Source organism: Budorcas taxicolor, chromosome 1 (genome assembly GCF_023091745.1).
Source record: "Budorcas taxicolor isolate Tak-1 chromosome 1, Takin1.1, whole genome shotgun sequence".
NCBI lineage: Eukaryota > Metazoa > Chordata > Mammalia > Artiodactyla > Bovidae > Budorcas > Budorcas taxicolor.
The window spans coordinates 47,534,847-47,551,356 of record NC_068910.1 but is presented as its reverse complement, the minus strand read 5'-3'; the positions used below and the strand labels follow the sequence as shown (position 1 = coordinate 47,551,356).

General features: G+C 43.4%; 1 protein-coding gene across 1 annotated transcript in view; it reads left to right on the top strand.

Moving 5' to 3' along the window:
- MYRIP (myosin VIIA and Rab interacting protein) overlaps positions 1–16,510 on the top strand; it is a 219,280-nt gene that overhangs the window by 95,166 nt on the left and 107,604 nt on the right. Inside the window, exon 3 of the mRNA XM_052641292.1 lies at positions 7,187–7,408. Within this exon, the coding sequence (XP_052497252.1) occupies positions 7,187–7,408 (222 nt within the window). The remainder of the gene's footprint in view (positions 1–7,186; positions 7,409–16,510) is intronic.

The following is a 16,510-nucleotide window of genomic DNA, read 5'->3' as shown; positions in this document are numbered from 1 at the left end:
TGAGGGGACGATCCTGGAATGTAAGTGGGTCAGTAAGCAGCTTCAGGTGGGGATGTTTCTCCCAGACATTTCCCATCTGATCTGACAAGCCTACCACCATGGAGGTGAGACCCCTCTTGCAAGCTGGATGCCCTTTGGTTTTCCTTTTTCACATGCTCCCAGCCAGCCTGGGTTTGTAATGAAACTCTAATATGCTGTGATATTGACGTGAGTCCAGAGCGTGAAGGTCTCAGCTTCTCTGGTGACCTGGCCATTCTTCTTTTTGAGAAAAGAATTATAATGCCCCCAGGGTGCCTTCGTTTGTTTTTCAATAACTCTATCTGCTCAAGGTCAGGACGGATGTGTCTGATTTCACCATCTTCCCTCCAGATTGCAAATGAAAGTCTGTAAGCGTCTTCCATAGTCTATTTTGAAACTAGGGGGATGTGGGAATTCCCTCATTTTATGAAACATAGAGCTTACTGTCTGTTTCCATTCTTTTAACTTACGTTAGTGGATTCCACAGAGATGGTTTATATAAATGTACATTCATTTTACATTTTTTTCTGAATTGTGATGGTAAATTCCTTCATAGATTATAGGCTAAAGATGTTAAACATAAACTATGACTCTTTTCAGTAACCCCACATTTTTCAATATCATTATTTTTTTTTATATGGTGATGGTAACCAGCAAAAATGTGTCAAGATACAGGAAGGTTTTAACCATCCCAACCCTCACCTCCTTGGGAAACAAAAAATAATTAAAAATCATTAGTTCTTTTTAAAAGTGACTGGAGACATTAATTTTTTGTCTAAACCATTTCAATCAAATTATCTAGTTTCCTGACCTGGTACGGGCTAGCTGATTTCTGACAAATGACCTTTATTCAAATATTCCGGAAGATGGGACTTCCTTGGGGTCCAGTGGCTAAGACTCTGCCCTTCCAAATGCAGGAGGCCGGGTTCGATCCCTGGTCAGGGAACTAGATCCTACATGCCACAACTAAAGATAATGAATGCTACAATTAAAAAAAAAGAAAGAAAGAAAGAACCTGAGTGCTGCAAATAAAACCAGGTGCAACCAAATAAATAAATATTTAAAAAAGAAAAAACAAGAAGAAGAAGATCCAGTGGAGAAGTGGGAGCCTTTTCTAAGAACCTGCTGTGGGGCAGAAGCTTAGCTGGTTTGAACTGAAATAATACCAGACTTCTGTGGAGTCACATTTACTTTTTAGGCACCTACTGGTCAACTTAGTTACATTTTTCTCATTAACTTCTGCAACAGACATTTCAGGATACTGCTGCTATCCTTCTTTGACAAAGAAGAAAGAAAGAAAGAGGTTTAGAAGAGCTGAGTATCTTGTAGCCATTAGGAAAAGAGTCAACACACCTCAGCACCCCCAACAGCCACCGTTTACTAAGCTGCCTGCAGAAATTCAGGTTGATGGGGCTCCCACAACTCCTTACAGACAATGCTTATATGAAACCTGACGCTCTGGTTTATGGGGCTAAAGGGACCATTGAAAGTTCTGCTTTAAAATGGTCTGCTTCCTTGCAGAGCTGGTAATCACCATGTACCTGGTGTGTGTCTATTAACTCTACCGTCCAGAGGGAATCTTTTAAGTGTTTATTTTCTGTACTGCGATATGCTGAACTCTGTTAACCTTGAATGAATTTTGATAACACCGTCAGGGGGCAGCAGAATGATTCTGCCTGAAATTACACAGTGAGAGGGAGATTACCCATGGCATAGTAAAAGCAAAACATACTTTTAAATGACCATGACTGTTATTATCCTATCAATTGGGTTCACCCTCTGGAGCCTGGCTCTTAAAAGCATTTATGCCATTACTGGCAGAGGTACTCAGTGACTGATTCACTGCTTCACCTCCTGTTCACTCTGCAGCCCATGACAGTGACTCCTGCCCCACCCCCCCACACCTGCCCCCCTGCAGTGGAACTGCTTTTGTCGGGGCCCCCCTTGACCTCCATGTTCCCAGAGCCGGTGGACCCTCCTCTACCCTCATGGCAGACACAGCCAGTCATTCCCTCTCTGAAACATCTTCCTCTGGTGTCTTTCTCAGTCTCTTTGTCTGGCTTCACCTTGTCAATGTTTCAGCCTGAATTTAAACATTTGGGGTATCCCTGGCTTGTTTCTAGGCCCTCTTGTTTTCTGCTTGATGCCCTGTCTCCCGTAGGGTGGCTCATCCATTCCCGTATTTATGGAGATGTGTGTGAAGATGATTCCCAAACTTACACAGCTGGCCCAGATCCATCCTCGGAGATGCACAAATACCGATCAGTTGTCCACGTGGCAAATCCCCTTAAATGCCTCACAGTTTTCACTAAAACATGCTTGCATCATCGTCATCTCCCCTTGATCCATAAGTGGCTTCACTTGCTGCAAAAGCTGGAAAGCTGAGACTGGTTCTTGGTTCATCCTTTCCCTCCACCTCTGTATCGGATCCTTCAGCAGGTGTGCCAAGCCTCTGCCCAACCCTCTCTGTCTCCTATCCTGGCCCAGACCTCACCCATCTACCTAGATGACTGCACTGCCCTCCAGGCTTCCTCGCATGGCTGTCGAAAAGTCCACCTTAGGATAACAGCAGCTGCTCTTACAATGAAGAGTGGATCCTGCTCTGTTCCTGCTCACCACCCTCATTAACCTCCCACTGCACGCAGGATAAAATCCAGACACTCTTCCAGGGGCTGTGTCTTATCTTCCCTCCCCTTTCTCCAACATTAAGCTCTTTCCTTTGCTGTTTTTTCCTCTTGGATTAGCCCCTTCTCAACTAAAATGTCACCTCCCCAGAGAGGACGTCTGTCAGCACCCAGCCTAAAGTAGGTTGCCATGTCGTCCTCAGTCCTGCCTATTCTGCTATTGAATGTCTTACAACTTATAATTGTTTTATATTTTCTTTAGTTTTTAATCATTTGAATCCCTACTTTAATACATGTTTCATGAAAGGGAGGGACCTATGTCTTTTTATCCCTAGTGCCTAGAACAGTACTATGAGCTTCCCTGGTGGCTGCGCCATAAAGAATCTGCTTGCAATGCAGGAGTCACAGGAGATGCAGGTCCAATCCCTGGGTCGGGAAGATCCCCTGGGATAAGGGCACGGCAACCCACTCCAGGATTCTCACCTGGAGAATCCCATGGACAGAGGAGCCTGGCGGGCTCGAGTCCACAGGGTCACAAAGAGTCGGAAACAGCTGAAGCGACTTGGCCTGTGCACATGTCAGAATAGTATTATAGCTACTTAGTGTGAATTGAGTGAATAGCTGGCAGTCTAGATAATAGTGCCTGTAACATGGAGAATTGTGGCTATGGGCAGAATTACTGTCTTTTTGATAGCAAACAAGTGGCGCATACGCCATCACTTCTCCCTGCTATGCCCACGGTGGATGCTGCTAAGTTATGACACTCTAGCCTCACTGCGCCTGCATGCAGTCTCAGCATGTGGTGAGAGTCAGAAATGGCATGACAGTGGATCCAGAAACCGTGAAATGTTGACAGCTTTTCATATATCCATCCCAGAGTGATGTATTAAGAAGAGGCTAGGTACTTCCCTGGCAGTCCTGTGGTTAAGACTCCACGTTTTCACTGCAGGGGGTGCGGGTTTGATTCCTAGTTGGGGAACTAAGATCTCAGATGCTAAAAAGTAAAACAAACAAAAAAACATGAAACCACAGTTAAGATACTACTTCACACCCACACTCAGTGCTCAAGCAACAAACACACATTGAGCCTTCCTGCCCAGATACTATCACCACGCCTTCTTCACACAGAAGCAAGTGTGAGCAAATGTTACGTGCACTGAGACTACTGGATTTCTTGCTGATCCAAATGAATAAGCTCTATTTGCTCATTGCTGCTTTTCTCATTTGAAATATCTGGCAACTCCATGAAGTAGGAATTACTATTGCTGCTCAGAAGGTAGAGGCTCAGAAACGTTGGAAGGGTCTTTGGTAGTAACTGAGCTCAGCTCTGCACCTTCGCCTGTGACGAAACCCATCACTGTTTCCAGCGTGGCTGACCATTTGGGGGCCTGCTCCCTCCCAGGACATTTCGGTGCAGATACCTGGTCTTGTGATTCTTGGTTGATCCTGCAGTCAGTCACTGTAGGTTATCCCATACAATTCTCTTTAAGGACTTCTGCCAGGAGGTCCTATAGGGTAGCAGAATCTGAGAAGGGAGAGGTGATCCAGAAGAAGGGCATCCTTATTTCCTCCTCCAAGTCTGTGATTAAAAATCCTCAATTTGCTTAGGGACAAACTTTGGAGGAGTTGGTAAATTTTATTATTAGACTCTCAGTCATTTTCTTAAAATGCCATTGGTGTTTTGTATATCAGGAATCAAAACTCATAAAGCTCAAGTGATCTTGTGCGTTGAGTTCACAGAGTTTTTTCCTTTTTTTTTTTTTAATCCCCAAAGACTTTCTTTCCTGGATGTTTTATCACATTTAATTTAGTGTCTTTGAAATGTCAATAGAAGAAAGTCAGTTGCTGAGGCTGTTCTTATATTGTTTACAGAGGTCAGAGTGTTGATAACTTAGCTCATCTTCTGTTTTAAATCTGAGGGACCGGATAACAATATCATCATGCCTTAAGGAAAAACCTTCCGTCCTGTTTCCCTGTAAATATTATATTCAGCCAACTATGCATGCTAAGTCGTTTCAGGCGTGTCTGACTCTTTTATGACCCCATGGACTGTAGCCCACCAGGCTCCTCTGTCCTTGGGATTTTCCAGGCAAGACTATTGGACTGGGTTGCCATGCCCTCCTCCAGGGGATCTTTCCAACTCAGGGCTTGAACCAAGGTCTCCTGCATCTCCTGCACTGGCAGGAGAATGCTGTACCGCTGAGCCACCTGGGAAGCCCCCATTCAGCCAAGTATACTTATATAATATTTTACCCTGTAGAATCATCAGCAGGCCTTATATAGTCTCTCTCCCCTTCCAATGCTCAAGCTACAAATGGGTATTGGACACTGCAATGCAGAGTAGTAAGCCTGTGCATGTACTGGCAGCTGTGTAAGCCAGCCCAGGGCACCTGAAAGCTAAAGCTGTAAATACTCTTTGAATTTTCATGGAAAGATGTTTACGGTGTTTTGTTGTCAAGTGAAAAATTAGATTATAAAACCATACGTAGATTTCCAATTCTAGTAGCAGCCTGCGATGAGCTAGCGTAGCCCTTCGTTGTACTAAAAACACCTGAAAATCCTAATATAATAAAGGGAAAATACTTGCAAATCATATATCTGATAAGGGACTTGTATCCAGGATATATAAAGAACTCTTATAACACAGCAATGAAAAAGACAAATATTCTAATTTTAAAATGGGTGAAAGATTTGAATGGACTTTTCTCCAAAGAATATATGCAAGTGGCCAGTAAGTACATGAAAAGATGCTTAATATTATTCCTCATTGGGGAAATACAAATCAGAAGCACAGATACCACTTCAAACCTCCTAGGATGGCTGTCATAAAAAAGGCAGACAGTAACAAGTGTTGATGAGGATGCAGAAAAATCAGAACCCTCATGGGCTGCCAGTAGGATGTAAGGAGGAGTAGCCAGACGACCAAACTGTCTGGTGGTTTCTTGAAAGTTTAATCATTTAACATTACCATTTGACCCAGTAATTCTACTCCTGGGGTTGAAAATATATGTCCACACAAAAACTTGCCCATGAATGTTGATAGCAGCATTATTCAAAATAGGCAAAAAGTAGAAACAACCCCAATGTCTATTAGTCGATGAACAGATAAGTAAAATATGGTATATCTGTAAACAGAATATTCCTTGACAGTAAAAAAGGAATGAAATTCTGATACACACTAAAACATGGATGAACTTTGAACACATATGGTATGATTCCATTTATATGAAATAGCCAGAATAGGCAAATCTGTAGGAATAGAAAGTAGATAAGTGGTTGGTAGAGGGTGGGAGAAGTAATAAGCAAGACGTAAAATTTAGAAGCCATAGAAGAAAAGACTGCCAGATTTAACTACAGAAAAAGTAAACGCTTCTAAATGATGAGACACACCATATGAAAAGTTGAAAAAACAATTGCAAAATGAAGGAAAATATTTGCTACATACATCATATTTCAGGAGGCGCTAGTAATAGCGAACCTGCCTGCCAATGCAGGAGATGTAAGAGACATGGGTTTGATCCCTGGGTCAGGAATATCCCCTGGACGAGGAAATGGCAATCCACTCCAGTATTCTTGCCTGGAGAATCCCATAGACAGAGGAGCTTGAAGGGCTATAGTCTGTGGGGTTGCAAAAGAGTCAGACATGACTGAAGCAACTTAGCATGATATACTTACATCATAGATTCATCTGGGATGAACTGTGTAATCACAAAATGGGTATGGAAAAATATAATTATGTTCTGTTCCTGCCTGTGGTGTCCATCTTTGAACAGAAAAAAAACAAATTCAAAACCTTTCAAGTCAGAATAACTTGGTTACTTCCGGTCAGTTTTATCCTGGGTATCTCAGTGTGTTTGGGGGATTCCTTATCTCTCAGGGTTCTCCTTTGCTTCTCAGAGTATAGAGAAAACAGTGTGTGCAGCTTTGCATTGCTGCACGCACTGACCAGTTGTGTGCCCAGAGTACCCATGAGCTCTTTGGAAAAAGGGAGTTAACGTTTATCCAGCTCTCGAGTCACCAGTGTTTAGGATTAGCCCATCACCCAGAGAATCTTTATTGACTTACATTGATTTGAAAGCTTTTAAAATCCTCGGTGCTTGTTTTCCAGGGATATTGAGGGCCAGGATTGCATTTATCATATTCCCAGCAGGGCTGTTGTGAGGATTAATGTTTTAACATAAATGATCTTCTGCTCCTTTAAAAAGGCATTAATTAAGCTAAAGGGTTCTTTTTTAATGTGCTTAGTTTTACAATAACTTATATTTCAATCTGGTGTCTGAAATATAAGTCGTAAGGTTTTGTGCTTTCTCATAGAAAATATGACACGTAGAAGAACACACAATTAACCCACCATTAGGGTTCCTCTCTGGATAGTATGTCAAGCCACTGGACTTCCTGAGTTGTACTGTTTTACAGGAAGATCCTACGTGGTCGCTTGGCAGACAGGGGGGCCGGGGTGGGGCGCTTTGGGGAGGGAGCCCCTGAGCTGATTGCTGTCTTTCTTCTCCTCACCCACCCCCCGCCCCCCGCCCTCCGGGCCCCAGTGAGATGAAGCAGAGGCTGGACGAGGAAGGCAGCAAGTGCAGCGTCCTCTCCAGGCACCAGAAGTTCCTGGAGCACTGCTGCATACGCTGCTGCTCGCCCTTCACCTTCCTCGTCAACACCAAGCGCCGGTGTGGGGACTGCAAGTTCAACGTCTGCAAGAGTTGCTGCTCCTACCAGAAGCGCGAGAAGGTGTGGGTCTGCTGTGTCTGCCAGCAGGCGAGGTGAGTGGCCGAGTGCACCCTCCGGGTCTCAGCTCACGGTGGCACCGTCTTCCTTCAGCCGAGCGGGGCCACCAGTGGTTGAGTGGCCGGCATTATTTTTTTTAAGGAAAGGGAGGGCTACTGAGGAGTTTTCTACATTTGGTGTGTCTGATGCAGATAGAACACACCCAAACTTCTTTAATCAGAGCATGAAGGAAGATGATGTTAGGGAGAAGTTGGGAATTGTGCTGGGTTAATCTTGTGATGATGTCTTGTGGGGATATCTCCAGAAGTCTTGGGATGAATATTGTCCCAAATCAAAAAAGATGGAAAAGTTGAGCTCATTTCCTATTTTTCCATATGATTCAAGTCCAGCACTGGAACCAGTCCAGGAAAGAAGTCCAAGATCCATGGGGCAGGTTTTGCTTCTTGAAATGTTTCTAAGGCTCAATTTGATAGAGAAGTCAGAGTGCCTCAGGTGTATATGGCCTGTGGGCTGACCGTCTTTTACATTTTGAAGGTTTCCCTAGAAGAGTTTATTTATGTATCAGCCACTCCAGTACTCTTTCCTGGAAAATCTCATGGATGGAGGAGCCTGGTGGGCTGCAGTCCATGGGGTCACTAAGAGTCGGATTCGACTGAGCGACTTCACTTTCACTTTTCACTTTCATACACTGGAGAAGGAAATGGCAACCCACTCCAGTGTTCTTGCCTGGAGAATCCCAGGGACGGGGGAGCCTGGTGGGCTGCCGTCTATGGGGTCGCACAGAGTCGGACACAGTTGAAGTGACTTAACAGTAACGGTAGTAGTTAACAAGCTGTATAACCCCTCAGCCTGATACAGGATGCACTGCCAAATTCATCACAGGAAACACTTAGGAATAGTTTGACTTGAATCAAGTGTGAAAAATTTCAGGTAAATGACAGTTTTTAAAATCTGCCCAGTTTCTTGAAACAAAAGCAGTTATTTTACAATGGACTGTTTAGACTTTAAATGCCTGGCAAAAGCCGGCGTCTTGCCGGGAGATGGTGTCTGGGGTCACTTTGTGCTCCATCCGCTTTGACCATCAGCTTCTCTGCCTCTCGTGCAATCTGAAATTCACGTCTTGGTGTAGAAATGATTTACTTAGGGTATTACTGGGATATTCTTTCAGCATATTCATAATCGAGCAATTGGATTTTAAAACACTGTATATGGCAAATTACGTGATGAACACCTGTATTTATATTGTGTGAAATCCCAATAAAACAGTGGATAGCAGCTCTGTGAAGCTGTGGCGATGACCACTCTTTAGACTCATAGTTTACTCCCCGTTGCCCTTGACATACTTTTTCTTTCCTGTGTAAATTAAGCCCATTTGGGGTGCACTGGTTTGATTTCTAGCTGTTTATCCAGTAGCTACCATAGGCATATGGTTCTTGAGATACTACGGAACCATGAATAATTATAATAGTAAAAAGTCCTGCGCTCAGAAAATTAAGGCACGAGGAGTGGAGAGTAGACCTTTGTGTGGTGCTATTAACTGACTGCATGAGAAGCGATCCACTCCAGTGTTCTTGCCTGGAGAATCCCAGGGACGGGGGAGCCTGGTGGGCTGCCGTCTCTGGGGTCACATAGAGTCGGACACGACTGAAGCGACTTAGCAGCAGTAGCAGCAGCAGCATGAGAAGCGAATGGCTGTATCAAGCACCCCGGGCCTGTCCATGGTGTGGTTCTACAGGTGTGACTCAAATTAAAATGTACGTTAGTTTAAAATGTTTCACTTTGGGAGATTAATAACAATGAATGATGGTTTACTTATTTTAGAATTTTTTTTTTTGAAATTTAACTGTTTATTTGGATATGTTACATCATCATTTTGATCATTCCATGCATTTTCATCAGATACCCTAGTTTGAAAGAACATCCCCTAAAGAACTGACATTAAGGGGAAGCATTCTCCCTTCCTGCCCAAGTGGACCTGCTCTCAGCGGGTCAGTGACATACTTGTGCAATGTGGATAGCGCAAGTAGAGCCAGCGGCTCTAGCTTTACTGAGAATCCATCCCTCCAGCCCACTGTCTTGAACTGAGAAAGTGTCCAAGCTATCAGATCAGCTTTTTACATTCAGGTGACAAATGAGAGAAAGGACATAGTCCATAGCACATCCTTTCTGTGGTCCCTGGAAATTCTGGGCCACCATATGAGCTCTGAAGGAGGTAGCCATGGCAGTTTTAGCTTCACCATCACGTTGACTTTAATCTCTATGAACATGTTGCTTCCTTCACACTGCTGGCCTCTTTCCCATTTGGGATTGTCTCTGCTCTCCTGCGTGGTGAGATGCCAGGAAACAGGCACAGGCACCGTGATCAAGATGGCCCTAGACTTTGTTTGAGATGCACTGGCCTGATGCCAACATCTCCAGGAGGGCTCCTCCTCCAGCCGTTGCTTCTCTCTGCATTCTGCTCAGAGCAGGGACGCAGGGCCTTAATAAAGTAACATGTCTCTTCGGAATATAGCTAATAGTGTCAGGCGAGTGTGTGCTCCTCGGTTCTGTCTCATCACAACAAAGATTTGGAGTGACAGACATTAAAGCCCTCGGCGTGTCACAGCTCTCGGGTCTTGGACAGACCGTGTTATAGCTCTCGGGTCTCGAACGGACAGTGTTACAGCTCTTAGACAAATCAGTGTTGCAGCTCCATGTTACAGCTCTATTTTATTTAGATAAAAACAGGAAAATCCATCCTCATCCTCGAGGCGTGAGGGCATGTCGACCCAAAGACGTGAAGAGAGGAGTGCCCCAGCGTGCGGGGGTGGGGGCGGGGGGGACAGGGAGAAGGGGAGAGAGCCCTCTGACTCCTCTTTTTATATCTCCCCCCACCCCCCCGCCCCCAGGCCTGCCCTATGTAAACTGGGTTAGCCAGGAGTGTTGTCTGTCTTTTATGGAATCATTCTCTTTGTCATTTTCTAATTATGTATAAATTTCCCTTCTTGACTATTTACTGCAGAGATGCAGTCAAACGTTATAAATAAGGACACATAGTGATTGCATTTAAGATCCTCTGCAGGGCCTAGAAGCACAGGACTGCCGTTATCATTTGGTGTCGAACTGATTCAGGAATCTCTTTCCTACTTTCCTTGGAAACAAGTTGGCCTCTTAGTTCTTTGCTCCTTTATAAAAAATGCTCCCTCTGATTTTTGTTGTTTTGTGCTATTACCTTTAATGCAGACCAACTGGGGAGACTGTTTTCAGAGAATGACAGAGAAAAATTACCGTTGGAACTGAAATCAAAACATATGTCCTTATTACCCGTGTGGCATTGGCTTTGGTTTTTCTGAGACAATTTAAGCCTTCATCTCTTTTCCCCTTCTGTCAAATACCCTTTACTTCTATCTGATCACTTAATGTTTGATGTTCACACAATCCACATGATTCATAAATTAGCATGCTGCCCTTTTAGTATAAACTCCACAGTATGTTTTAGAGATATCCCAGTGGGTTTGCAATATCCCTACAGGAGATAAGATATTAAAAAATTACCACTATGAGATGAGGACATTCGCAGGTTAACAATTATATGGAGAAATGTTGAACCTCACTAGAAAGCAAGGAAATAGACATTTACACTTCAAGTAGCTTTTTTTCTTATTAAATTAATGTTTGTTTTTCTGCATTCTCCTCAGTGTTGACAAGGGTAGATTGAAAAAGGCACTCTCATCCATCGCTGGTGAAGTCAAAATGGGCATAACCTTTTACCAACATATATCAATAGCCATTAGCATGTTCAAGTCCTTTTACCCTGTAATTTCTAAAACCTTTACCTAAAGAGGCAATGGAATATTTTTAATACAAAAAATTTTTCAGTGAAAAATGAGACATCCTGGATTACAAATAATCTACATGTCCAACAATAGAACAGAAGAAGTAAATTAGGGCACATTCTACTTGACAGAACATGAGGAGACATTTAAAATCATGTGTATTAGCATGGGTAAATTCTTATATTAAAAATTATATATGCGGTGGTTTCTTAGTGAAAGAAGTATCTCACTTTTTTGAATGAAGAGCATTTATCCTGTATGTACTCTTTGTGGAGTATCTGCGACATAGGAACCTGCGAGCAATGGAATAATTATCTGTGTTGGCAGCACTGTGTGCCAATGTTATGTATTGAATTGTCATTTTGAATAAGGAGCTCTTGCAATTTCATCACACGCTATGTTGCAGCAAGTCAAAGAAAGTGACTGTGTACTTGGAAAATCCCATCTTAGCCAGGGCTGTTCAGTGGAAAAGGTTTACAATTGACACAGCTCTTGACTAGATTGAAAAAATTAAAGGAAAAAAAAAATTGAGGAGTGTTGGTGATTAAGTTCCATTCATGTACTGTGAGAGACAGTCTACCCTTCCAGATTTCAGAATAAATCTCATCTTGAGGAAATGCAAAAGGCACATGGAGTGGTATTATGCAAAATAACTGGCCTGAAGTCTTCAAAATGTTGATGTCATGAAAGAAAAAAGAAACTGAGGAAATGTTTAAAGACTAACAAGAAATGAAAACCAAGTGGCATGCGTAACCCTTGATCAACTTTTGAGATGAGGAACGTGGCTGTGGAGGACACTGGGACAGTTGACACCATTTGGATGATGGTAGAATAGTATTGAGTTCATTTTAAACTTCCTGAAATTGATCACTTTACCTGGTTATGTAAGACAGCGTCTCCTTCTTCCTGGAAATGTACACAGACACATGGAGTATTTTGCATTTATTTCTTCCATAAATGCTTACTGGGTTCAGCCCACACAGGAGGCCTGTGCTGAAGCAATCAGCTCTTTACCATCCGTCACTGATTTTCTGGAGCACTGTTTGTCCACCTGTCCACTTTCGATGTTTGTCGTACAACTTTTTGGTACAAGTTCTTGGTATGCCTTTTGTTTGTAACATCCCTTTTTTCTTTTCTTCCTGAAGCCTCCTTGCATAAGTTGCAGGACAGTTATTATGGGGAAGAGGCCAGCCTGAAATTTTGATCTTTTGGCATTTTTTTTTTTCTTTGTTTGTTTTTGACTGCAGCTTGCAGGATCTCAAGTTTCTTGACCAGGGATTGAACCCGGGCCATGATAGGGTAATGAAAGTACTGAATCTTAGCCAGAAATTTATATCTTTCTAAAATTTCTCTGATAAGCAAGCAGAGGCACTGGTTCTTTCCATCAGCAAGCGCCCAGGCCTGTGTTAATGGCCAAGGTTAAAGAGTCACACAGATCTCAGTACTACATGAGCAGCCGTGAGTGGACAGTGCTCTGCTGGAGGCCATGAGGTCCTCGGGGGGGACTGTGGTTAGAGCAACAGCAGGACGGGTATCCCAAAGGAAGGGTTGCCTGAGCTGGGTTTTCATGGGGTAGGAGTTTGGCAGGGGAGGACAAGGAAGCAAAGGCAGGCTGGACAAAGGAAAGGGTGAGCAGTGGGCAGACCGGAAAGCTTGGGCAAGGTAAGGCTGAATCTAGGCTGCAGGCAGTAGAGAGTGGATTTCCAGAAAAGAACGTTAATTAGATGCCAGCACTCTCCCCTGTATGGTCCTGCGAGGTGAATAGCACCTCCTGTTAAAGTTGTAGATCTGAGCTTACCAAGGCATCTTACTGTTCCAGTAGGGGTGGGAGCAGGATCCAGAACCGAATCTTTGCCTCCAGGGTATGCATTCTTGACAGGACTACGTCCCCCCAACCACGAGGGAAGAAGGAACCTTGCTCTTTTTATTTTTAAAGCACAGATATGCATACAGTACAGACGCAAGCCCCGGATAAGCCTGCATGCTCCTTCAGTCGTGTCTGACTTTACAACCCCATGGACCCATCCTGTTCACGGGATTTTCAGACAAGAATACTGGAGCGGGTCGCCATTTCCTCTTTCAGGGGATCTTCCCTACCCAGGGATCTATCTTCCCCACCTACTCCTGCATCTCCTGCATTGGCAGATGGATTCTTTAACACTGAGCTACCTGGAAAGCCCAGGATAAGCCTAGTGGTTAAAAATTTGAAGTTCCCTCAGAACAGTCCACAGAAAATCAATTTAAGAACTGAAAAGAAGGATCTGATACTGCAGCATAAGAGAGGGATAGACAGTGAAGAACATCTGTTTCACTTTATAGAAACCTTACAAAATGTAAGTTCTTCGAAAGATCCTGGAAAATTAAGCCCTAAAATTTGGACAAAGCAGTATTCAGTATGAAGACAGTTAAGTTTAGCAGGAACCAATATAGCAGATGATGCTGTATTCATTTCTGAAGACTACAAACAGCTCTTAAAATCAAGACCAAAAGCGACTGCTGCTAAATTTCTTGAGTTCTCATTTGAGAGCAGGAACAAGTGGCCTAAGGAAGGCAAACTAATTCAGCATCGCCTGATGGGAGGGCCAACGCATTTACCATATAAATGGGCTGCTTCACCCTGGAATGTATAAGCTGTACTGTCAGAAGGATTCTTAGGAATCCTGCCTGAGGTGTGAATTGCTCTCGGAATCACTGTAGAAGCATCAGAGAATATTATGGTCTCTGTAATTCAAAGGCAGCCCTGTCAGGGGAGTATTTAGGAATTCACTGGTAAGGAAAGAACTGGAGAGGCTTCTAGTTTACACCCCTAGAAGTAGGATATGAGACAATTAAGAAAAGAGGATTTCTTTTTTTTTTTCCTAAAGAATTGTTCTGGGGGCAGCATCCCCCAATTCCTCAATTAAGTAGCTTCCAAAGCCTCATCAGAATCAAACCCCATAAAGACATCTGCATTTTCTGGGACTCTGTGTCCTTCAGGTGATTTGCTTAACCTCTAAACTGAGATTCTTCAAGAGACATCTAGGAATGAATGGCCTTGTACACTGAGGAAGTGTAACGAATTCTAAATAAACTGAATACCTTTAAGAAATCTTTGTCAGCTGTGCCTTTTAGTTACAATCTTAAAGCGCTAACAGTTTTGCATTGCTTCTAATCAATTTAGCTTTTATGTCTTAACTTTTGGGAAAAGACTATACCATTCAGCAGGTAGTCTATGTCATGGTCATTAGGTCATTATCAAATGGAAGTAATTTGTTTCTCACCTTTTAAAAATGCCCTGTGTATTAAATTGTGTCCTGTATGTTTAAAAACTACCTTCAGCACAAAACAAAATTTGTTGTATATTCTCATATAAATACAGTGTGTGTATAGTAGGTTTATTTATTTAGAATTTATGCTCCCATCAATTTACAATTCTGTTAGCTTGCCAGAAAGAAAAAAGGAAGGCTTCATTTAAGCAGGGATTGGAAAGAAGGATGGAATTTGGCAGAGAGGAAGGGTAAAGCACTGAAGGGTCGTGAAACAGTATGTCTTTGGGGACAGCAGAACGGGTGTGGCTGAGGCAGGAAGGGCATTATTTTGGTCAAGTAGGGTAGTCGGTGGTTGATGCTGGGAATTTGAATGTGTAAGGCAACAGAGTGTGAAATGATAAAAAGCGTGCAGAGGTATGAGGGTGTATGTGTCTCCTGAAGAGGTAAAACTGATCCCCTCTCACCTCACTTCCAAGGTTTCAGTGGGAAGGAATTGTCGGGCGAGTGTGTGCTCCTCGGCTCTTTGTCTCGTCACAATGAAGATTTGGAGTGACGGACATTAAAGCCCTCGGCGTGTCACAGCTCTCGGGTCTTGGACAGACCGTGTTATAGCTCTCAGGTCTCGAACGGACCGTGTTACAGCTCGTAGACAAATCAGTGTTACAGCTCTATTTTATGGGGGGAGGGCAGAGAGAGAGAGCCCTTTGGCTCCTCCTCTTTTTATATGTTTTTTTCTTCTCCCGGGCCTGCCCTATGCAAATTGGGCTTAGTCAGGAGTGCTGTTCTCCCTGAAGTCCTCACTCAGGTCCTCGGACCTTCCTTTGACCTTCCTCTGTTCTCTTTTCGTGGGCTTTTCCCTTCCTAGTCTTTTAGCCACCGCCATTTTGGGCTCCTTTTCCCTATTCTACCTACCAAACAGAATTAAAAACTGCTTGGAGAGAACTTTACAAATTTGCTCAGAGAAGTCAGTAAGATTCTTCCTTCCTGAATCACCTATGGCTAAAAATAAGGGAAGCATAATTTCTATAGCGAAAGCGAACAAACAAAATAGAACAAAATGGCAACTTCCTGCCACGTGATGGAACTGGGGCAAGGGGTGTCTCCGTTGACTTTGTGAGAGTATGTCCAGAAAACACGTGCACAAAGATACAGCAGCTTTCTTTGTAATGCCTCCAAACTAGAAACCACCCCAAAGTCTATCAGCAGAGAATGAATATAAAAATTGTGATGTAGTCGTATAATAAAATACTACACAGCAATGAAAAAGAGGAGCCTATTGATACCTGCAGCACCATGGTGAACACCATGTGACGCTGAGCCAAGGAAGACAGGTACAGGTGGCACGCACTGGATGATCCCATTCATGGAGAGTTCTGAAATGGTCAGACTGACCTATGATGGTGATGGGGGCAGGAGGGGTTACTGAATGGGAGCCATCCGGAGTGATTATTAATCACCCAGCAAGCCATCTGCACTGATTATTAATACAATGCTCTGTATGTTGACTAAGTGGTCTTATGCGTGTACACACATGTAAACATTCTCTGTGACACTTAAGATCAGTGTACTTTACTACAGGTAAGCCATGCTGCCTAAAATAATTTTTAAAATTTATTGGCACATTTACACTGGCTCTGGCACTTAACAGCTGTGTGGCTATCAGCCAGGTGCTATTAGCATCTTTGAGCATCATTTTCCTCATCTGAAAAATGGGAATTTATGACACTGGGCAGGTTGCTAAAGGATTAGAGAGAAGAAGATTTGTGCCCACCATGGTGCCTGTCCCATGGTTAGGAAACTTTAAATTGTTTTCCCTATAACCATCTGCGGCCCACAGCCCCTAGCTCTAATGGCTCCGGCTCTGGTGGTTCAGCGGGGAAGCCATGCTGAGCCCCGGCGGGTGTGCCAGAGAATGGCGCCTCCTGTGACGAGGCCATCACTTCTCACCACACTCATAAAAGTATTCCAGCTACACTTTTTATTGCAGGAGAGGATTTTTGTAAGCATGAGTGGAGAAAATTAGAAGCTGCTGGATAAGGCTTGTGGGTAGTACTCAAGGGAAATAAAAACCAAA